Source organism: Centrocercus urophasianus, unplaced genomic scaffold (genome assembly GCF_019232065.1).
Source record: "Centrocercus urophasianus isolate 14NV4802_14NV808 unplaced genomic scaffold, USGS_Curo_1.0 seq_20, whole genome shotgun sequence".
NCBI lineage: Eukaryota > Metazoa > Chordata > Aves > Galliformes > Phasianidae > Centrocercus > Centrocercus urophasianus.
Window position 1 is genome coordinate 21,024,658 of NW_024884756.1, and position 25,348 is coordinate 21,050,005.

Here is a 25,348-nt window from a genome sequence, read left to right on the forward strand (position 1 = left end):
TTTGATAGAGCAAATTCTCTGTTAAGAACACTGTTTCTCAACATAGACACCACTACTGGTTATGCATTTTTTGCCAGCAATGAACAAAAGCCTTCGTGCTATCTGGAACATGGCTTGTCTTTCACATCACTGTCACCACTGTAGAAATACACCGCCCACTGATCCCACTGTGCTCACGTCCACTATTTGGTGTCTATAAACATTCAGCAAGCAACAATAAAAGTCAACAGGTGTAATTTTTTTCCATGTATAGGAATTCCATTACACACCTTTGTTTCATATGCACTTCCATGTCAGAAGCCATTTGGTCAGACTGCCCTTTGCTGCTATTTGTCACACAGCAACAACATGTAAAGGAATATTGGTGGGAAGGTTCAAGCTCCACTATCATACCACCACCATCTGTCTCTGGTGTCATGGACCAGAATAATAAAACAGGAGGCATTCTTTTCACCATAGCCCTCTGCTATGTCTGTCCTACTTGTATTTGAGCTTTTGAAACTTCAGAATAAAAAGACTTACTAATCCATGCATATTTGTTTGTAGGACTTGATGATAGAGCACTGTGAAAACTAACAAATTTCTGCCACTGTCTGTATTTGAACATTACAGTGAGAAAATTTTCCTCTTAGTTTTAAAATAACTGATGACATTCTACTCTTCCATTCACATTTAAATCCTCCAATCAATAAGTTTACAGAATTACAGTTATAGAATTGAGTTTCAGAACTCCCAGAAGACAGAGACAATGTAATACATATACAAATAATCTCTCACCTTCTAGATCTTCCTTTTCAAAATGAGTTTTGAGAATGGACCGAGTTCCTCCTCTATCCACAACAGCTTCTTCATCATTTCTCTGCAAAAGGAAAAAAGGACAGGTAAGCTGCTTCCCACTAGGAATCTATTACCAAGACTGAAGATTGCTATGAAACATGGATATGCTTACTATTTATTTATTTACTCTTTCAACTCAGGAACAAAAGTTTTTCAGAACTTCACTTTCATTATTAAAGTCTATTCCTCCTGTGTCAGTTTTTACTGAGGTATGATTACAGCTAATTTTGACATGAAGTAGTTCTGCTGAAACATGCAAGACAATGAGTAAACTGCAGTTACTGTGAACTACAAAAAATATGAGTCAATGGGACAGTGAAAGAAATGAAAAGTGTCTGGCTGAGGTAGCTTCATATATGCATTGTAAATGTATTCTCTACTGCACTCTAAACATATTATGCTATGCATTGTGCTCTAACTAAAAAGAGCTACAGGAAGTAGTCACTTCAGGCACCTCAGGCACGTATCAAAACTCTCTCAGTACAGAAATGTTTTGGGAAAAAATCAGCAACAAGGCACTGGATGCTGTGCAAAACAAGTTGGCTTTGCTAAAAGCCTAACATCACCAATAGTGAAAGAGAGGAAGGGAGGGAGAAAGGCAGGAAGGAAGGCAGGAAGGCTATAATTCACAAGATGATCCAGAGTGGTTTCCAGTAAATAATGATGAAGAAAAGAAGTGTTAACTATACAAAAGAAATTAAAAGGCAAGCAGGGAGGCTTATTATTCTGTCCCACATGAATTTCTTTACTATAATAGTGGTGAGGTGCTGGAACAGGCTGCCCGGAGAGGTTGTGGATGCCCCATCCATAGAGGTGTTCAAGGGCAGATAGGATGGGGCCCTGGGCAGCCTGGGGAGGTTAGTGGCCCTGCTATGGCAGGGGGGTTGGAGATCATGATCCTTGAGGTCCCTTCCAACCCTGCCCATTCTGTGATTCTGTGATTCTGTGAAACTATCAGTTAATATATCAATATGTATTTCTCATTAGTGGAAAGGTTTTAGTAAGGGATATATTAGAACCAGAACTGCATGATTTCTATGTATAAAATTGGTATCTTAATGAAAGTCTGAGACAAGGGATTTGAATACCAGTTACACGCCGAATATACATCTATATATAGAATGCAATAGAACATAACAAGAAATTAAACCACATGAGAACAAATCCTTAAAGAGCAGATGCCCTAGGCAAAAAGATTCACATCTAGAGCTAGATGTCATAAATTCTGGATCTAAGTTTTTTGTTTCAGGCTTCTCTCTTTTTTAAAAATAGCTGTCATGCTGTAGCTATCTTATATAGAAAAATCCTAGGAATGTGTTAGCACCAAGCATTTAGGCTGCTAAAGCAAAAGACTGTGAGCATTACATTTGTCTTTATTAGAGCTTTCTAGTAGATAATAGCAAATAACTGAAGTCTGACGTAGAGAAAAGGCTTTCTATTCAAACTGCTCAATTATTTAAAATTCACAAAAAATATATTAAGATGCATCAGAACAGTATATCACACAAAAAATTTGATGATATTAGGTAACATTAAACCATTATTTAAAGAAGTCAGACTTAACCTGGCATGTGGGTCAGGCTGGCACAATGTCCATGGGTGAATGGGCAAAGAGGATGCCAAAGGCCAAGTATTACAGCCATGTCAGAAGTAGAGCTATTCTAGTGTAAGACATAGCCACCAGCATTTTGCTGTTACTGAAAAGGCACTATGGAAGTAAACTTAGGGGAATTTCTGTAACAGGGAGAATATTAAATTACAGGGAAGTTTAAGGCTTAACACATCATCTAACTAAACTATATACAAACTAATTCATTAATATTTATCAAAATATGCTCATACACTTTGACTTCTCCTTTCCCATGTGTTCAATTTTCAGCTTCTGGCAATCTCTTCCTCCTCTGTCTCCTCTTGTAATGTCACAGCAAGTCTCAGCCTTGCCTCGTTCTCAGAAGTGGGTTTGTTCCATTAATATTACAAGGAAAAACAGCTTAATTGGGAGTTTTGTGTTGTTGCCAATTCACTTGTCAAACTCTGAGAAAAGTCCAATTAAACAAGCCTTGCACTGTGCACTCTCACTTCCCAGGGAGCAGTATGAAAGCCATCTTGCATTTATCAGCACAAGAGTCGTATTGCACTTAGTCCGGAAGTAATTTCTGTGATTCCTGTGCTGCCTACTTGTAGGAAGGAATAAGGAAGTGAAGGACTCACTAGTAGTTTAGCACAACTAATCTCATTTTGATGGAAGCACTACAGAAATACAAGTAGTAATTGCGGCAGATTCTCTCCACTTTCAGATGATGATTAGAGACTAGAAACATAACTTCAATTGGTAATGCTCTGCTTTCTATTAGGATGTCACGAAAACATAAAAAAGATATTATTAAATGTTGTAATAAGAAACTGAAAGTATAGGCAAGAAGAACTGTAAGACAGTCATGAGAAATTTAATGCTTGCTCTGGGTGACTTTTCATGTACCAAATAGCCACCAGCCTCCATACTAATATCCTCAAAGTATATGAAAGCCATGACTTCACTGCAGTTTTGCCCACCACTTTCAGTGTGATCAAAGCGGGGCATGAAGATCTTTTTCATAATCCTCCCATGTTCATGTCAGAATTCTGCTGCTTCTTCAATTCCCCGTTTGAATATGATGAAGGTCAGAAATGTTACATGATGCACAGGTCTGCTAGTTTGGTGTTTAAGCCATACTGAACTACTGGAGCAGTCTGCATACAAATTTATGGACACACTGACCAGGTAGGAGTCTTTGGTACTGTCCCTTATTGCAATGAGTTGCTTGCTAAATCCACCAAACACTGTGGTCTACTGTTCAAATCATGAGAGGAGGATCCAGAATGTACCCAAGCGCTAATCCTGAATCTGTCACTGACTCGATGTGATGGAAAAGTCACTTAATCTCATTGCCTCAGCTTCCTCATCTGTAAAATAGGGACAATAATACTTACTTATCTGCCTTCCTCACTGATCAGCTCTGTGCCATAATTAATATTCATACAGCATTTAAAAAAACTGTAAAGCACTACAGAAGTGCAAAGTCATTCAATTTAGAAATATGTACAGTATATGCAATGTAAAGAGATAATAGGACACTACAGATTGGTAAAAATCAACATTTAGACTTTTTCTAAACATAACATCAAGTTATACTACTCCCTTGTAATGCAGTGCACAGCTATGACAACTGTCTGGGAAAAGGTTATGATATAAACAAGTACATTGGGTTAACTTTCTTTTGGTCTAATCCAATAACAACACTAAAGAAGCCAGTGAAATTGCATTTCTCTGGAGCTGCAGCCAGAGTGCAATAAATGTTTAAATAAATACAAATATATTTAGAAACAACCTAACATTTTTCTCTTTTGAATTATATTTGTTAATATTCTGTGTTATCACAGAATGGTTTAATTAAAACGTAGGCAGGAAACAGTTTCCCTGAAACAGTAAAATATCTGCAAACACACAAAGTAAGAAGAACAAATAACGTATCTGGAATAGAAGGGCAAGGAAAAGCTGAGGCATTCATGTGGAAACCACGGGCTCCTTAGAGACCAGGGCTCAGCAACTCTGCTCAGCTCAGGATTTCACCTTTTGCATTTTCCAAATGAACAGTGAAATGACTCACCACTGCACATACCTCAGAGGAAAAATCTATTCTAATGAAAAAGTGTTATAAATACTGACATCACAGTTTTTTTTTCTTGATACTAGTTTTAACATACTGGTAAGTGCAGAAAAGCAGAAAACAGAGCAATAACTCTGCATCATTTACATTGCAACCGCACATTTTTAAATTGAAATATGTATGTGAAGTTGCTTATTTTTGAACAAAATTAAAAAGAAATAAATTGTCTTAGATATATTTTATTTCTATTTTTTGTATGTGGTCATGAAGACTGAAGGTTGTAGTAAGTGCTAGGAATACAGATTTTCAACACTTAGATGAACAAATTATAAAGTGAGGTCACAACTCTTGATAGTATTTGTAAGCATACAGGTGAGAAGTAACAAAAAGCTTCATGGTTTTGAAAGCTGTAACAAATGCTTGAAGTGCCCTTCCACACCTAAAACCATTTTAATTAATGAAGAAACTGCACACTCAGAAAAGCAAAGAAATATCATTTTATAGCAGATATTTGTGGGTGTTTTTTATTTGCAGCAGTTATAACTGTGCAAGCCTTCAATACTCAATATCTCAGTTGTTAGATGTCTGAGCAAAAAGAAGAGGAAAGTAACTTCTTTCAAAGATGCATCCAAGCAAAAGCATATAAGAAATATTTTTAGACATGCTAGGTGCTAAGGTACATGCACACGCCTGTAGAACTTCAAGGTATCTCTAGATGATGGAATTAGGATGTACATTTTATGTATTTATTTACTAAAAAAAGAAAATGTATGATCTTAAAAGACACTTGCATACAGCATAAAACCATCTGAATATTTACTGAATATCATCTGTGCTACAGTAAATAAGATAATAATGGTTTAACAATTAATATACATGCTAATTTAAAAAATTATTAAATAGTCAAAAGAAACATTTTGCTGTCCTTCCTTTGGGACTCTGTTCTACTAATATATTTGGTGCTAATATATTTTAGGCAAGCAAAACCAAGAATTTGTTTATTTATTTATTTGTTTGTTTGTTTGTTTGTTTTTATCCCTCTTCCTATCTAAATTTCCTTCACAGGTGGCTACCTTTATTTTCCTTCTCTGATTTTTGGTCAGTTTACAGAAAACTGGATGATTGCTTTTCTTCGAAATAGGAAAAAAAGTCAGCTATAAAGTGTATTGGTATTCCAGAAAATTCTTTGGGACTTTCAAACGTTCATTTAAAATACTTTCCATTCTTAAATTCTTAATACACTCATAGTAAAAAATTGCAACATAACGAACAATCCTTTTTCACCATTCTTCTTTCTGTAAAATGGCATAGGCATAGCAGGAGCCATTTTATTTTTTCCGCAGTAGAAGTGCCTGTGACACATGTGCTGACTCATTAGGAAAATAATCATGTTATTAATTGCTCCTCTAAATAAGACACTTATTGACAATTAGACAACCTACATAATTCTCAAATGCCATATGGTACTATGGAATGCCTGTTAGAATATTAAACACTGCATACTATATTAAATACTGCATTCCTATAAACAATAGAAATCTGTTACATTAAGTACTTTTTGTTACTTTATATTATCAGTATTTATATCTTTTGGAGATGGAATTCTAATGTATTAATTTTAGTTCATATATTTTTCCATGAAGCTAGTGATACAAACCTTGCGTGTTCAGCTTTTCTGTGATCTGTAGTGAGACTCTACACATTTATCCAGACCTCACATACACATCTTGATTGCCTTCCCAGTTTGAAGATTTCAGCATTGTATTATTTATATATTTCTGTGTTGTAATTATTTCAGACACAGTGTGACATATCTATTTTTACAATCATTTTGGTTAAGAGCAGCTTGTCATTTCATAACTGTGACATTAACACAGATAAAGAAAACTAGTTTTTTGAACTCAAGAGCTGCCAACTCAGAGAATATCTTGCAAGGACAATTAACCTAAAAGGTAAAAAGAAAAAAACAAAACAAAAAAAAACCTGCTGTATGTAGATGCATGCCTCCATGTTGTAGAAGGCAAATCAGTGACTGCAATGTTCAGCCTTGTCCTTCAGATTGTCCTTGAGCAGACACAGTCACACAAAATTGATTTAATACAGAGTGTATGCTTACAATTTATATGCTGTAATTCTTTTCTCTTTTATAAGATAAGAAAAAAAAAACTTGTTTTGAATATTTCCACTTAATTGCTTCTATTGCATATAATCATACCTAACAATCTGTTGCAGTGGAAAGGACAGTGAATTTTATTTTTCTGATGAAATATTGAAATATGAAATATTTTTCTATTCTACCAGCTATACTACATCATCCTTCTCCCCTCTAACCATTTATCAAGGAAGACTCATCAAAACATGCTTTTTATACAATAACATCTATTCTGTAAGGTCTAAAGAAATAATTTTTAGAAGTTTCTCTCTAATAGTACTAGGATTCTTTTTGCAGCAGCTTTCTTCAGTAATCACTACTAGTAACACAAAGCACATACTTTTTTGGTCAGCTCTTCTCCGCATAAGTCACCCTATGCAAAAAGTAGAAAGCAATTAGTTTTCATTCCAGATTTGTATCTTGCTCAAGGCTGAATGTCATATGCATAAGAGCATCTCGTGTTGTCTTTTTTCCCCTCTTCTTTTCTCTCTTTTTATAGAAATCAAGAACTGCTTAGTATGACTCAATAGAGAAGTACCATTCTCAGCACTGCTAAAAATTGCACTAAAAAGCAGTGGCTCCAAAGAACTGGTCTGCTATTGACCTGAGACTGAAGACACTTTTAATACAATAATGCTATTCCTGTAATATATACGGATAGACAATCATTTCAGACATTAAATATAAGCACATACAATTGTTATAAATCTAATGCAACTAAACACAAGCAGAAAACACACATGATTAAAACAAAGCAGTCTGAGACAAATAAATGCTCACTATTACATGTAATTCCTGTGTTTATCTACATTGACATATCCTGTGCTGGTTACACACATTATGCAATATCAAACGGCTATGCAGCAGTGCATAAATGAATGCATAAACACTAAAATATTTCCTTATTGTGCAATAAAGAACTTCTTTCTTAGAATAAACAAGAAATCCACTTAATGCATTTGCAAGGCAATCACGTTACTTTGCTACATATATTCTTAATATAACTATGCAACTGGAGACAAAATTTCAAGATAAAAATAATACATTTATTTATTGCATTAATACCTAGATGCCCCACTTTTCCTGCCTTCACTCACCCATCAGAAACGAATTCTTTGGCTGCAGCAACATAAGGGGAGGGAACAGGGAGGAGACAGAAAAAGGAAGTTGTAACAATGGATACAGAGATGAAGTGGTGAGCTTTTTTTTCTGGATTCTGGTACTTATTTTCAAAATTTACATTTAATTGCAATTGTATTTGCCACCTTTTGTGTATCTTGGAGTAAAACTATCAGTAATGTCTAAACAATGTGAGAGCCTTAGAAAACCTGAACAAGACCCTTAGAGTAGTTGGGTTCCTTTGAACATTTTCTGCCTAGTTAAGACTCCCTTATCTTTTCCCCTTCCTTCCTTCCACATCACATCTGCCAAGTTTGTAAGCTTGTATTTAATCAATTACTAGTCTCAGAAAGACCTCTGAATAAATAAAAGATAGTGCTTCTTGCTGTTAGTGAAGGGAGATAGAAGCTGGCTCACATCTCTGTAACTGTAATTTTATTCCCTGTGCTTCGCATTCTTTATTACACTGTCAAAATACTTTTAAGTTATTGAGGTAAGAAGAGCACAAGATTCAATCTCAGGCATTTTCCTCTGCAGTTATTATTTGAATATCTTGTCCTAATGTAGTCCCATTAGCTGAAATCTTTCGCTTCATAGCAATGGCTATGTCAACTACTAAGGAAAACTCCAACAGCATGAGAACAGATGTGAAGACTTTATCTAAGGCCTAAATCAGATTTACTTTCAGCTTGTCTGGGCTCCCTCTTGGCTTAATGCCAGGTGAGGATATAGCCAGGGTAACAGAATTATTTAGGTGTAGTTACAAATTAAACGTGCTAAGTGTAGCTCATTGTGCAAGAAGGTATTTGCTGCTGGGTAACAAATGGTAAAAAGTAAATTGTTTTGATTTCTAGAATCGTAATCAGCAGTAAGATATATTGAGTTTTAAGTTGGATACACTTCTTAATTCAAAGGTCCTGCTTCAGTCTCAGAAAATTGAGGTGTCTCTAGATGAAATGTGTGCAGACTTCTTTCCTTAGAAATAGCTCATGTAGAAGAATCACAGAAGGCAGTCTTCTTGCAGCAGTTACTCATGTGGAAGTAGCAAGTGCGAAGAAGAAAGGAGGTCATGACCAAGTTATTGGGACTTGTTTCTACAGCAACTGCAACATTAGGAGAGATGACTTTTTCCATTCATTTACAGGCACAAAAATGTGGTAAGTTTGGTATCTATATCTTTTACATACAAATGTATGCTAAATATAGATTGAAGCACTTTTTTTTTTTTCCCCCAAGACTTACTGTATAATCTGACTATCCAAAGAGGAAGGAGAGTAAACTGAATGGACTATTAGACTGATTGACTGTGAACATTCTTACTGGCCAAACTCATTTCTAACCTTTCAAATAAGTTTGCTAACACTAATAATATCCTTCCTACATGAGTAGGGGAAGTAATCTGACTAAACCAAATCTAATTAAAAAGCGTTAAAAATAAGATGGCCTTCTTCTCATCCATTGTCAGGAAAAAAATGAACTTAGAGTACTGTACAATTTTCTGTTGCAGGCACAGAGATTAAACTGGAATACTTGTGGCTCTTCAGAGGGGTCTTCTATATCTGTTATCTTTCTTCAAAAGAGAAGAAAGATTGAACCATACCAGTTAGTGATCAAACCTCTCAAAGTTGAGAGGGCTTCGTTTCGTTGGCTTTTTTTGTTTAAACTGAAACTAGTAAATAGCTTCCTGACAAGTCTTTCCAACAAATCTATCTTGTCCAAAATGTATGAATAGCAATGTAGGGTTCAGTCTGAACAGTCCCTAAATCATCCACATAGAATCACAGAATCATAGAATAATAAAATAGCTTGGGTTGCATGGCACCTTAAAGATCACACATTTCCAAACCCTCCCTGATGTGGGCAGGATTTCCAGCCACTAAATCAGGCACCAACTTGGGCTGCTCAGGGCCCCATCTAGCCTGACCTTGAACACCTCCAGGGATGGGGCATCCACAGTTTCTCAGGGAACCTGTTCCAGCACCACATCATTCTCTGAATTAAATATTTCTTCCTAATTTTCTAATCTTAAATCTAAACCCCTCCCTCTTTTATTTTAAAACTATTTTCCTTTGTCCTATCACTATCAGACCATGTAAAAAATCTGTCTCTCTCCTGATTATAAGCTCCTTTTAAGAACTGGAAGGCTGCAAATAATGTCTTCCTCAAGCCTTCCCCTCTCCAAAATGAAGAAGCTCAGCTTCCTCAGCCTGTCTTTGTAAGAGAGGTGCTTCAGACCTCTGGATATCTTTCTGGCCCACCTCTGAATCCACTCCAGAAGCACTACATCTTTAGACCTCCTTTAGGATATTTCTGGAGCTGCATCAGAAGAAAATTCTGAAAGGATAACTTAGTGTTTTTTGTCTCTAGAGATTTAATTTGATTTACGTAATTTTTCTGTCATTAGTGATTATTTTTTTTTATCAAGGCAACTGTAATTGTTGTGATTGACAATCACAGGTTTTTATCACCCAAAAATGTCCTGCTGCATGCTAATGCATACTTTCCCTGAGTGAAATGTAAAGAACTTTTACAGTGTCTATACAGTATAAGAAAAAATATCTCATAATTAGACAAAGGTATTCCAGCTATCTCTCCTCTCGTTCCTTACTCATCTCAGATCATCAGTAAGTCATAGTGGCCATTGGGGGCCATGCACAAATTATGAACAGTAGTAGTTCAGCTGATGTTCTCACCTCCAAGAGATCTAGGAACTAGTCTCGTTCAGAGTGCATATGCGACATAATACAGTTTTAAACATCAACTTCCATGAGCTTGCTATTCTAAATTCATTAAGATATTTGACAGCAAAACAAGCTAGAAGTTAGAAATCACTTATATTACTTTAATATTATTTTATATTAAAATTACAAAATTTGCCTCATAAAAGTACTACCATACAGTAGAAAGAAAATGTCAGTACTACCATGTGAAAGGAATTTTATTGTTAGAAAAGATCTTCACAGTTTTCATTTTCAATTTTCTCTATGGCCACTAAATCCTGCTGTTTTAGGGAAACTTTTCCAAAGCAAAAGTTTTTTCAACAGGCCCTTCTAACAGGCATAACATTTACCTATTTGTTTATGTATTTGCTAGATTATCAATATCACATTACAATTAACCTTTCAAACTTTTTGATCTTGGTACTTCCAGCATGCAGGAGAAAACAGCAGAAATGACTTGATACTGAGTTTTACTGGTTCAGCACAAGTAATGATTTTTTTTGAATTACATACAATTATTTGTATCTCGTTATATTGCTGTAAAGTAAAAACAATTATATACACAATGATGAAAAAGAATGATCAACAGATGCTTTTCATACCATTCCTTGCAACACAACACTTCTTTTATTTAAGATGATTTGTGTGTATGTGTTTTTATACTCTAAAAAGATAATACTTGCTATTAAAACAGTATGCTGTATGCTGCTAGGTACTTGGACCATTCACATTTATTACCCATTTTTACCAGACAGTTCTTGGTACCATCTCATTGCAGGTACTTAGCAAATAACAATATCCCAGGCTTTATTTTGCCTCATAAGGATCCTCACCTATAGCTGCAAATACTATCATTTTTTTGAATTAGTATTGCTACTAAATATAAATGTGTTCACATGCAGAGAAAGAAAAACAGCACCTGTGGGCTCTGTTAAAATATATACTCCAAATGTATGTATGATGTATGATGTGATAGTAAATAGTTTATAACTACACCAACAGTCATGTATTTTAAAAGACAAGCAGTAGGTATGCAAACAAGAATACACAGCAAGCTAAGTGTAACAGGATTCAAACAAGCTTACCAACCTATGCAGTCATTAAAAGGTCTTATACTTAACTTTACAGACTACAGAAGAGTTCTGAGAAAGATGGGGTACTATAAGAGAAAGCACAGAAAGAAATGGGAGATAAATAGATAAAATAGATAAGTACTGCCAGAAGAGCAAATAAAAATTCAAAGTTGTGATAGAATACCTCTTCTGAAAGGGAAAGAAAGAAAGACATAATTTTTAAAAGAAAGACCAGAAGTTTTTATTTGAGAAGATGAGTAAATAGACTTTTAAAAGCAAATGATGTAGGCAGAGGAAAAAGCTAAGATGATATTAACACCATTAATCAAGTGAAGCAAAGCTTTAAGTTTCAAAGTCAGACAGGAAGATGAGATCATAATAGTCATAGTACTGACATGAGCAGGCCTTCAATGTGAATTATGGCTACAGGGACAAACAAGAGCTCAGAGCTCTCAAACTCAGAGCTGCATAGAGGAAGAAGAATGCATCAGTAAAGAAAACTCTGGAATTGTGTCTGACATGATTGTGTTCAGATGACCACTGAGGACCAAGAAGATTTTCTGAGACAGGTTGAGTTTAACTGGAGTGGAGGTAGACCACAAAAAATACAGTAGCAATATCTTCATAAAGATTGTGTTTATGGCTACATTATCCAAAATTAAGGTGCGAAGGAGAATACAAAGGCTGATAATGGATTCCTGGGTGAAAAACACACCTACATACAGAAAAAGGAGGAGGGGGAGAAGAAGATTTACCTAAAAGGAAATAAAGTCTGGAAAGAGAATCACCAGGAACAAAATGACAGATGCCTAAAACCAACAAAATTTTGTGAAGAATACAGCATACAAGCTTGGAGATATGACAGATGGAGTGGAGGAGAATAGGGAACTAGCCTGGAAGTCTTCCAGGTATAAGTCAAATTGAACACTAGTAAGATAAATATCAGTGCAAATGACAAACCAGAAGTGAGCAGTGTTTCAGAAAAAAAGGAGGAAGAAGCTTGAATTTTGATGCTGGTTGGTTAATCTTAATAAATTTACATGGAAGCAAGAAGAAATAGATTATTTAAATGGGGGGAGTATAGAGTTCATAACAAAATACAAAACAGGGAAAACTGCAAGCAAAGATACTCATTGCATAACAAAAATCCTAGAAGTGTAGAAATCCCTAAGTCAGAAAGTCAGCAAAATCAAAAGATTTCCACCAGAGATACTAAGCAGTATCTCTGCAGCATGGCAGATGGTATTAAGAAATGAGAAAGTAGATATTGAGAGTCAATCAGGACCGTGAATTGTCAGAAGGGTTTGGAAGTGGATGAGAACAATTAAAATAGATGAGAAGAGCAAAGAAAACAGAGACTACAAGCGAGTCTTTGCTAATAGAGGAAGTTATAGAGAAATAGAGGAAATAAGAGCAGAAAAGAAGTCAAGATTGATTTTAAAAAAATTTTACACACTTCCATTCTTGGAGTGAGAGAATAAAAATGTGGAAAGTTAAAAAAAAAAAAAAAAAAAGTTATCACAGAAAAGGAATTCGGAGAACACTGTGTTTAGAGGTGACTACTACTACTCAAGTGTGTAGCTGAGTACATATAATAACGTTCAAATGAAAAACAGCACCAGGGCAGCTACAGAGCTGGATGGTCGTCCATATGGAAATCAAAATGTAAGGAATTATTAATGAAAGAGAAGAAAGTTGCAAGTCAAAGTCAGAGACATAGATGGTAGTAGGTAGAGTTGTCTGCACAGCAAATGCTAAAAATGTTAGGCTAGAAAAAAGCAAATAATTATTGTTCAAAAAAGAAAGAAAAAAAAAAGGAAAAAAGAAGAAGAGCTCAGGAACAACATGCCAATTTCTTTGACCCAAATCCAAAGAAAGTACTATCAGAGATAGCAGTCTTCATTTAAAAAAAAAAAAAAAAACATAAAAAAAACCATTAAAAAAAAAACCATGAAAAAAAAAAAACCACAAAAACCCACAATCATGGATGAACCATTGTTAACAGGAAAAAAGAGAACAGAGAAGGTAATGAAGACAATGGGGTCACCTAAAGGAAAAAAAACACCAAATAGAGGAGGATGAACTTGAGGCAGAGAAATTTAAAGCAATAAGGGTAAGATAGAACAGTGATCTGCACATAGGATATAAAAGTATGAGAAGTATCAGACAGAACATAAATAAACAAGGACCAATAAAGCAATCAACAATAACGATAGAAAAGAAATTGTGCCATCTTGATTGTTAATCTCCTATTTATTCTAAAGTCTCTAAATAACAGAGGCTATTATGTATACTTTCTACATACTCTGTATATTTGCTGTTTAAATAAATTACATGCTAATTTAAAATACTAGTTGGTAAGAATGATTTGCTTAAAATTAAATCCTATTCCTTATATTGTATACCAAGTCCACATAAACAGTATTTGTGGATGCATTTTATACTGGTGCTCTCTGTAATTATATTAGTAGTTCACGCCAACGTGCACTAATATATCTTTTGTAATGTAGAACTGGACTAATTTAAGTCCTACTCTCCTGGGAATTTTAATCATATTTATGGATTGTTTGCCAGAATAGCACGCTGATTGCTTAATTCTTCTTATAATATAGTACACAAGAGAATTAAAAATATCACTGGTTAAGTGCTCCCCTGCATCTTTGGACATATAGATGTCTGAGTTCTTGGAAAGGGGGACCACAGCTATTGGCTAACACAATAAAAATTCTCACAGTTGATCTACTTGAGAGGAAAAAGAACAAAAAAAAAAAAAAGAGCATTGAAATTCACTCCTTCCCCTCTCTCTGATGCGCTAATCATGCTAGTTATGTATATTTAAAAGACAATGGGAAAACTTAAAATTATGTGTAATAATTATATTTTCTTTACAATGTTTGTATTCTAGTATTATTACACTTATGGATTACACCTATGGTTTCAAACTGATTGCAGTTCTAAAGTAGCAGAATTCAACCCAAAGCAGCAGCTTCATAATCCATAAGGTTTTTTATTTGCATTTATTTGCATCAGCCACAAAATCCTGCTGCAAAGTAGAGCAATTCACAGCAATCTGGATCACAACAAAGATATTAATCCACAAAAACACAACTGAGATCCTACATTTATTTGCACCTTGTACAGTTCCAATGTGGTCAGTGGGAACTCAGAAGATACATAACATTCTTGGAAATTTTTATTTTACACAACAGCATTGCTAAAGACTGCCACAGAATACTTGAATATGTAAGAGCTTTCTTCCGCACAGAAGCAGAGTGATACATTTTAAACCGAAGCAGGGCATAGAAGCGTCAACTGGAGACTGGAAAGAGTAATAGGTGGTTAGCAGAACAAAACAAATCTATCTTAATCCATGTTTCAAATCAAAATGGCTGACAGCTTTTATAAAGCAAGTAAAGACTGAAGCCATTTCATCCAGTTCTGCTTATACTGAAACCAAAGAACTTTTGACAAAGGAACAAAAGAAGACAGAACCACTTTCGGAGGAAAGTCCCTACTTCTGCCTTTAGCAGTGGATCTGACTTTCACAAGACAGTCAGTAAAGCTCCCATCCACCAAAGCTTCATAAGCACTATAGAAGCTGGTTCCAGCACAACTAACACTTTATCTGTGCAGTCTATGCGTGTTTCTGATCTATGTGCTAAAAAGGGAAATATTTAAAAAAAAAAAAAAAAGAGGAAGAAAAGAAAAAGTAGCAAGTGATATATTTAATTAAGATAGCTCTCCTTTTCTGTAGCATAAAGACCAAGCCAATAAATCTTGTGCGTAATTCTTGTAATAGATATTACTGTTAATCACTTAAAAACTTGATTCCTGATCATTCTCATCCTTCAGTTTTCATCACCCTGAATCAAAGAAGTAATGCTCATTTCAAAGAATTATAAAAGATTAGCAAAGGTGTGATGACTTCTTTGAAGTTGCCCATGAAAAAAAAAAAAAAAGCAATTCTGACATTATCTTGTATTTATCTTTCTGATATTTTAAACACTTATTACACATTCCTGCTTCCTCTGTTATTCTTTTTACTGCCATGCTGCACTACATTTCTGTGGAGATCCAGCCTGTGTGGAAGACAATTGCTGTTAAATTTGCATAACCTTCCAATAGAAGTATCAGGATATCTTAGCCAACAAATCCCAGATTATAACCCAAGTTCCACAGGTGTGGAATGAATGTAGCGTGCCGCACCCTTGAAGGCATCCATGTACGTTTGAACTGGATGACCATACATAAGGATGTCACCTTTTGAAAAGATTTCTGAACAGTGTTTGTCAATAATCACCCAGTGATCCTGCTATTGGTTAGTAGCAGATTATAAGAGTAAAATTACAAGGCACAGTAGTAATTATGGTATAATGGAAAAGAACTGATCCTGTGGAATCATGCTGTAATTCCTTGAAGGAGTAAAGAAGGATGGTAATGTTAAATGATGACAGCTGGAGTCAGATGTGTACAGAAATATAGTTCTTCACACAGCATGTTGGTGAGCTATGAAACTCCGGTGGATACTAAAAGTTTTGTTCAAGAAATGAGCTGATCAGGGAATAGAAGTCTTTCAAAAGCACCAAATATACAATTTAAGGAACAGACAAGACATTGTTGGAGGCACTGAGAACTGTGAGGTTCTCAGAAAGTACCCAGACAGTGTTGTTGTGCACATGCCCCACTTCTGTTTCCCTGGGGTTTTACCACTATCAGAGAGACAAGATACTATGGGGAGCTCTTGGTCTGACCCAGCACAACCTCTGCAGTCTCAGCAAGAGGCCCTCTGACAAGAGGCTAGAAAACTAGACATGTGTATCTATTCCAACAGACTAGAATTGCACTAAGAATCTGATGAAGTAAACAAAACACTGCTGCCTTCATTAACAAAAAAAAAATCTCCCAATATTAGGTTTACCAAACACCAGGTACTTCTTGACTTGGAAATGACAAGTTCTCTGTCATTTCTTATGTCTTATGAAAACTAGTCTTATGAAAAGACTAGTTACACAATTACCTGCCACATCTGCATACATCACCATGCCTAACATGAACATGCAAACTATAAAGCAAGAGAGGAACATATCTATCAATGAACATGCTGGGAGGGCAGGAACATTTATTATGGGGACAACAACAGCTGCAGGGCTTGGGCAATTTATTTTACAGGCTCACAGCTGCCCAAGGTCTCTATATAATCATGTACTAAAAGTGACCAAAGCCCAAGAGCCTGGTTTACTACGACTGAATAAATTGCAGTTTAACTGAAGAACTTTTACACTGTCCATAGTAGAAGCTAAAGGCACTTTGCTGTACATTTCTATATTAAATTAGAGATCTACAGGTGTGCACAGAATAGCCAAGACAGTAAAATTAAAAGGAAATTATACCAGAAATTGATAATGACATTTTTATAGATATAAAAGGAGGCCCAGAAGGAAAATTAAGTCTGAGCCATTAGCAGGGAAATTTGTTTATAGCTGATGATACAGACATTGCTAAAAACATAAATTTAACCTCGGTCTCAACAATTGCAAAGGATGCTAAAAAAGAACCAATTTAACACATCTTCACTATTGAAGCAGGCAAGACCAGGACACAGTGTGTGTCCCAGATCTTTGCTGAAGTTGCCTGTACAATAGATGTTCAGGACACAAGGAAGATCTCGTAACAGCTTCTGACAGCACAGATTACATCTTTCACTGACATCCACAGAAAATATGCACGTTTGCATTAGTAGTTAGATGGCTGAGAAATCTCATCACATCTGCACCCTACAAAACAAAAAACCACTCAGGAAAGAGGTGGAGGAGAGCAGAAGGCGGGCTGGGCAATAATCAACCCCAGTGAGTCACTGGAAGACACTCACTAACAGCAATGAGAAATTCACTTATGATTACATACAAAAGGACTGATGACAGTACACTGAGATCTAGCAGGGGGGACAAGCCTGGCAAATGCAACAAAGCAATCACTTGGTGGAGAAAGTCATCACTGCCAAGAGTGCTTTTCATTCTGATATGCTTCGCCTTTCATTTGTTTACTGGCAATATCCAGTCATCTCCACTAAGACCTGTGCCTCAGTGGTCTAACTCATACTTTAATACATATTAGCACAACTACCACAATGGATATTCTAAAGATAAGTTATATCACAGTCACCAGGCATCGAGATTCTTCTGTAACAGTAATGATAGCACTAGGCCTATAACTGCCATGCGATTTAAGCATCCAGGAATAATCTTCAGTGCACTATACAGTGTTATAAGAAATGGTTACATTACTGACATTGGAAAAAAAAATCTATTGATCTGTGCTTTCTTTATTTATTAGATTTTTCTAATGATCCGATGAACACACATACATATAAATTCTAAAATTTTACATTTCACCAAAATGTTTTCTTGGAATAAGACTAGAAAAGTTAGAAGAAAATCAGGGAGGCGATAAAAAAGGGGAAATAGAAATTCAGTGGTCTGGGGAGGGGGAGGGGGGATCTTCTGAATTTAAAGTATTTTGGATTATCTTTGCTGAATTGCTGAATTGTTGGCAAATAGAAAATAAATTCTTAAACACCTTAAAAATGGTGCAGCATAGAACTATTTTGAATAAAGAGCAACAGCTGCTGATATAACTAATTCGCATGGCTAACTGCTGGACAGAATCCCCCTAAAGAATAGCTTACCCTCTCACCTAGTCAAGTCTCAATCGTGTAAACTGTTATCACAGAATCACAGAAACACCAAGGTTGGAAAAGACCTACAAGATCATCCAGTCCAACCATCCACCTATCTCCAACAGTTCTCACTAAACCATAACCTTCAACACAAAATCCAAACATTCCTTGAACACCTCCAGGGTTGGTGACTCCTCCACCACCCCGGGCAGCCCATTCCAGTGCCTGACCACTCTTTCAGAAAAGTAGTACTTACTAACGTCCAGCCTGAATCTCCCCTGGCGCATTGAAGCCATTCCCTCTAGTTCTATCATCAGTTACACGAGAGAAGAGGCCGACCCACAGCTCACTACAATCTCTCTTCAGGTAATCATAGAGAGCAGTAAGGTCTCCCCTGAGCCTCCTCTTCTCTAGACTGAACAATCCCAGCTCCTTCAGCCGCTCCTCATAAGGTCTGTGCTCCAGACCCCTCACCAGCTTTGTCGCCCTTTTTATCAACAAGCACACTCCATACCTGAATGCAATTGCTAGTGTCAGCTTGCTCAGATATCCTTACAAACACAAGGACAAGATAGGGCTCCACTGTTTCCCTTAATTCAGGCAAGTGAAAAAAAAAAGTGACAATTTCTGCTCATTATGTTATCAGAACAGAATTTTTAATCACTAATGGCTCTTACAGACACTTCTATTTTATTTAGGCAACTGGGGAGACAAAATGGAAGCTATTACAAAAATGAGTGAAGTTTTACAATACCTCAAAATCCTTCCTCGTGTCCCTTAATGCCTGTTCTGCATTTTCACTCAATGCACTCTGTTGAATATTTTGTATCAGCTGATGTTTGCTGCACCAGCTGAGAACACTTGAAAGCATGCTTAATGTTCTAAAGTTCCAACAAAAATCATTTTGGGCAAGTTGACAAGACACAGTTGTAGTTCATATTCCTCAGAGTTCACTTTTTTTTTTTTTAAATTAGCTATTACCATGCCAGATGATGTCTTATTTAATCAGTTCTTTAAAATCTACTTAGCTTCAAAAGCCAAAAGTTTAGAAGTTTGCCTTTAGAATTCATTCTCTGCTTATTTCATTTTTCACTTGGGTACTCATATTCCATACTAATTTCTAAATTCTAAATTCTAAAACAAGTTTCATCACTAGTGCAACTGCTACAACTGAAATAAAGCCACTTTCTAAGCTTTTCTTCTCATAAGATTACAAAAAAGTATATGCCTTCACTCCTCATTTTTCAAGGATCCCCATCCAAAGCTTCCTATATTTGATGGACTATTTCACACACCATCTAAAGTTCCTTCCCAGACAATAGGAATCATCCTCTCTACTCATCTCAGTGAAGACATATCTGGAGTGCTCTATTTATTTATGGGCTTCCCTCTTATAAGAAAGATATGGACATATTGGAGTGGAAGCAGACCAGGAAAACAATGAAGTGATTGAAGATTCTGTCAAGTAAGGACAGGTTGAATTAACTAGGACTGCATAGCCTGGAGAAAAGAAAGCCCAAGGAGGTCTTATTAGAATGTACAAGTAACTGTGGGGGAGAGTAGAGCAGGCTTAGCCAGACTCTCCTCAGTGGCGACCAGTGACAGAGCAAGAGGAAATAATCACTAACAGAAATATGAGAAATTCCACTTCAACACTAGAAAAAAAATGAGATTTGTCAAACACTGGAACATGCTACCCAGAGCCTTTATTCTTGGAGATATTTAAAACCTGTTAAGACACAGTGCTGAGCAACGTGGTCTAGCTGTCCCTGCTCTAGGCAGAGGAAGGTGGACTCCAATCTCCTCAGCTCCAGGGAGCTTGATGACCTTCAGGTGTTCCTTCCGAATCCAGAAATTCTTCAGTCTTGCAATCATTATAATCTTTTCCTGGTTTAATATATTTACACTTCTAGTCTCCAAGCCTAAAATGGTAAAAGATTGTCACTTGTACCAAGATTCATTCTCTGGAGCGTCTTGTCTCTATATCAAAGACAGAGCAGCAAGCCAGGATACATTGTTATTTTCTATTTGATTTGGGGGTATCTATTTTATTTCTTTTGGCCAGAGTTCCCTTACTAACACAGAAAACCTTGTAATCACTCAAAATCTTGTAATATCTACAGTTTAGAATAGATTCAAGAACACTATGGCTTTCCTTCTACGTTCACAGTGAAATCAGTATGGCACAATGGAAAGCTTTATATAGCTTATTCTGTAGTTTATATTGATCTTTACAAATTGATCTATCAAAATTTACCAGAATTGCAGAACAGCACCTATTATTAGTTTAATTATCATGAAGCCTAATCACAGTAGTGAAACAGCATTTATGTTAATGTTTTTGGTGCTTTGTGCTTTTTTATTATTATTAATAACTTATATCAATAGTCTAAGTAAAGCAAAATAAATACAGTCTTGCAAGAAAAAAAGAACAGTATTAACAACTCCTATTATCAATATCAGAGCAGAGAGGGGGGATGAGACAGACAGACAGACTGACTGACTGTAGTTGATTCTTCTCCAAAATGCCATCCTAATATGCATAACCGTTCTCTTTTTCTGTATCAGCCTGGTCATCTTCCTTACTACTCCCTCTTATGAGGCCCTACATCTACGGCAACTGGTTGAGACTATTTCATAGATTACTATGACATTACTGTTTTGATATATTCACATTTTCATGTACTTATAAATTCCTTCAAATAGTTTTCACTCAGATTGATCACATAGTGACACTCTTGGAACACAAACCGATAAAGAGTTGCTTAGCTGCATATTTTGTTACTCTGCAGTTAGCTGTTGCACATTTATTTTAAGTTACTCCCTGCCTAGGTCTTTCTGGCATGTTTATTATAAACCCACCCTCATTCAGGTCATTAGGCCCACATACATAAATTCCAGTATTAAATAAGAAGAATCTGACCAGAGAACAGAACATCTTCTGGGAGGGAAAGTGATCTAGGACAAAAGAAACAGAATCCCTTCAATTCGTCCTGAAAGCACTTCATGCTTTTAACTTTCTTTTGCAATTTCTGAAAGCTTGGCCACTATCTACCATTTCCTTAAGAACTTGCATTGTAGGGTGTGAGAAAAGTCATTAGTGTGGAATTAGAATGGCAACCAGAAATAGGTAGAAGCACAGGCACATCTATAAGCCACGTACATGCGTGTGAGCATTCATGTTTAGAATTCATAAATGACACAAATATTTGGCTTCTCATCCAATTGGCTAGTTAATACAGGTGCTTAAACCCATTGAGAGCCTTGTTTCTTCCTAAGATCTTCACTGAGTTCTGTAAAAAAAAAATGCTTAAAGACTGGGAAACATACACTACACTAAAGAAGTGTATTCTTTATTCATGATCAAGGGAAACTATCTCTTCAGTTACTGATTTTGCTTTTAAGACAGTAATTGTCATACACTGAAAGGTGCAGTCAACTTGATTCGAGGAGGGGAGGTATAGTTTTAAACTTAAGTGATACCAACACACTGTGTTTGGACTCACTGACTATGGATTTGAACAGTTTTTCCAAATATCAGTAAGTACAGTTTAAACCATGGGTATCCAACATTCTGGCTTGCCTAGGCAGCTCTGAATGAAGAGGAATCGTCGTGGGCCACATATAAAATCTGTAATACAGTTATTGTATGTAAGTAACTAAAGTTTTTAATATATTTTTAGTTAAAACATTTTTTAAAAGAAAGCAATAAAGACAGAACAGATTGTACACCTTTAAAGTTTTGGGGTTGGGTTTGTTTTTTTTGTTGTTGTTTTTTTTGTTTTGTTTTGTTTTGTTTTGTTTTTGTTTTGGTTTTTTTTGTTTGTTTTTTTTGAGATTGGGTTTGTTTGTCAGCTTTTTGGCAGAACTTAAAATAGAATCATAGAATCACCATGGTTGGAAAAGACCTCCAAGATCATCTAGTCCATTTCCAGCAGTTTCTACACTTACAAATTTTCAGATCACTTCCCTTCTCTTGTGTGTATCTCTACCTTGCTTCCATTACTCATCTTGTAAGAACTTCTCCTCATTAATACACTACTCACGAGCAGTGAATTGGGGCTGTTCAGCCCAGAGAAGGGAAGCCTCCAGGAAGACCTGCAAGCAGCCTTTCAATATCTAAAGGGGTCTATAAGGAAGAACAGACACTTCAGCAGGGTCTGTTCTGACAGAACAAAGTGAAGTGGATTCTGTATAAAGGAGGGGAGATTTTGATTTGATATAGTAAAAAATGTTTTTACAATAAGGTTAGCACTAGAACAGGTTGCGCAGAGACGTGGTATGTTTCCTGTCCCTGGAAAAGCTTAGGTTCAGACTGGATCAGGTTCTCAGCAACCTAATCTAGGTACAGATGCCCCTGTTCATTGCAGGAGAGTTAGACTGGATGAACCTTTAAAGGTTCCTTCCAATTCAAATGATTCTATGATTACAGTATAGTCCCACAAATGAAAATGCACCTATAATGGAAATACGTCCCTTGAGTGAAACAACAAACTTATCTAAGGTGGTCAGCAATATTGTTGCTTCAAAATGGAATGGCCTAAACATATACTTCCTGAAGCAAGCATTCTTCACCAATTTTTAACTTGTCCTTCTCTATGCATACAGTTTCTATCCTAAATACACCATAGCAGATGTCTACTGCATTCTTTGGAAATTATTGTCCTCAGAATACAGTTTGTAGAATTGATGCAAATGATAAAACATAGTCCAGGGTAAGCACATGGCATACCACTATAGTTTCCAATATTGCAAAATTCCACAGAGATCCAATTATTTTAAATGAGCAAAGAAGACTTCAGGAAGAACTTAGAAACACAGGTAAGTCAGGATTTTAAATAATACTTGAATAAGTAAGGCAAAGACTCTGTGGGGGGAGGGTTGGTTCTATTAAAAAGGCTGTAAATACCTTACAAAGCACCAAAATACCATGAAACCAATACTTTCAGGAATTTCATTCCAGTGCCAAGAAACAGAATGTACTCACTAATACACTAAAATACTGAAATAAATTCTAACAGATTAAAAAGATCTTGTATTAAGTGAAAGGTATAGTGAAATCACTCCAGACCTAATCAAGCTTAAGAGTAGGACAGCCTTTCCCTGTTATTAATAAGAATGTAAGCTGGATAAGAAGACTGGTAAACTATAAATTATGGACAGTGAGAGGAATATAACATTTTTTTAGAAATACATTCTTAATTAAAATTGAAAAGACAGCCATTTTACTGAAGCAATTTGCTGCACATGTTTGGTCTTCTGTGGTCTCCCACACATTCATTTCCAACAAAATGCTGGGGGTGGAACTGGAATACAGCTCTAAATCCAAAATCAAAACCATGTTTTGCGTGTTTACATTTCTAGGTGGAAATACAAAAATATCTTCAAACCCTGATCACTTAAATCTTGTGCTTTGGGGTCAGGAAATACCACTCACCCCTGCCCATTTGCATTCTAAATAGGTACACATGAAGTCTAGTGTTTCACATGAATAAAGCAAACAGCAGAAAAATTGCACTTTCAGGCTTCAGCTGAGCTCTCAAAACACATGGTCAAATATGTTGCCATGGAAATGTGCTGCAAATACATCTAGAATTTCTTAAGATGGAGCTGATCATAATTTTTGAAAATAAAACTTCTCCTATATAACTGCTGTATGCTGTGTTCAAGGGAAACAAAATAGGAACTCTTCAACAGCTATTATCTACCCTTTGTAATACCTAATGTAGTAACAGTATAACTAATAACACTCTGTGCCCCTAAAAGAAATTAGGCCACTATCTTCCTATGTAAAATACCCATATATTTTTTTTCTTTTATGTACTCGGACTTTCTTATGTCACCACAATACATTTGCAGATCCCAAAGTATCAGCCTTGCAATAAAGTTGGCAACAATTAAAAACAAAAAAGGATGAGACACGATTCTGTAAAATGAATTTAGTTTTAAACATTCTAACTATGTAAGCTATTAATCTCCCATTTTACAGCCCATTAGTATTAGTATGCATCACTGAGCATAATAATTAAAAGGGGGAGCATTACCTTGCCAAACTTTTACTGCTATGTCCAGGGAGATATTTTAAAATCTGATTTGAAATGAACGGGGGGGAAAAAAAAAAAAAAAAAAAAAAAAAAAAACCTGCTACTGCAAAATGAAGATTTGCCTGCAGAATAGCTCTGTCCTGTTACACAATGTGCTATGTTCTTTTAAATAACCTGCCACTGTAGGTAGAATTGCCTTATACTGTGCTTCATATGACAGATAAACACACACACAATAGAACTGTGTTGCCACGTAAAGACAAAGCAAACTAAAAATGCAACACAACCTTGCCTTATTGCACTACAGCAAGGGTATAACCTTCTACCTTGAGTTAGTTAAATAAAATCATTTTCACAATAAAAGCAGGTTGAAAAGATATATACAGAATAATGTTACGCTGTTCAAATAGCAATTGACAACACATTACATTTGCAAGATATATGTTGCTCTACTTATGTAAACAGTCTACCCTATAAATCCTGTAGCAAATCCAACATGAAGCAGTTATGGAGACAAAGAGATCGTAAATGACCTAAAACAGTAAAACAAACCTTTACATTAGAAATATTAGTATAAACTATGAGGTCATACCTGATGACTTAAAGATTGTAATGTCTCACTGGTTCCAAGCTGCATGACCTTTCTATTTCCAGAGACCCCCAAAAATTGCATCTCCTGTCTTACAGAAGTGCATCACAGATTCATCTATCTCTCAGAATCTTCTGGGCTAGCGAAGAAAGCACTAACAGCCATTCTGTCCATCAGTAAGTGCAGGAGTCATTACCCTCCAGATATCAGATCTTAAATATAGTTTCCTCCGTGCAGTTACAGACATCCAGTAGACAAGGAGGCTGACACAGCTATATCACTGATGCTGCTAATGCCATCTGAAAACAGTAAGCTTACTGCTTAAAGCAATCCTGCATCATCCAAACAGAACAAGCCACATCCTTCAACTCCTCACTTGCGTTTTTTATAAAACCCAGCACTGCCATTATAGATTGTTTTCATCTGTGGTCAGCTAAAGGAGAAATTAGATATTATGCAACCAGCTTTGCATTAACAAAAGAAAAGCAGCA

General features: G+C 36.0%; 1 protein-coding gene across 1 annotated transcript in view; it reads right to left on the reverse strand.

The window, feature by feature from the left end:
• Positions 1-24,941, reverse strand: part of SLC4A10 (solute carrier family 4 member 10) — a 119,140-nt gene extending 94,199 nt beyond the window's left edge. Inside the window, exons 1-2 of the mRNA XM_042822479.1 lie at positions 24,861-24,941; positions 778-859 (exon numbers count right to left, since the gene is read on the reverse strand). Coding sequence (XP_042678413.1) covers positions 778-859; positions 24,861-24,941 — 163 coding nt within the window. The remainder of the gene's footprint in view (positions 1-777; positions 860-24,860) is intronic.
• Between the last annotated feature and the right edge of the window lie 407 nt (positions 24,942-25,348).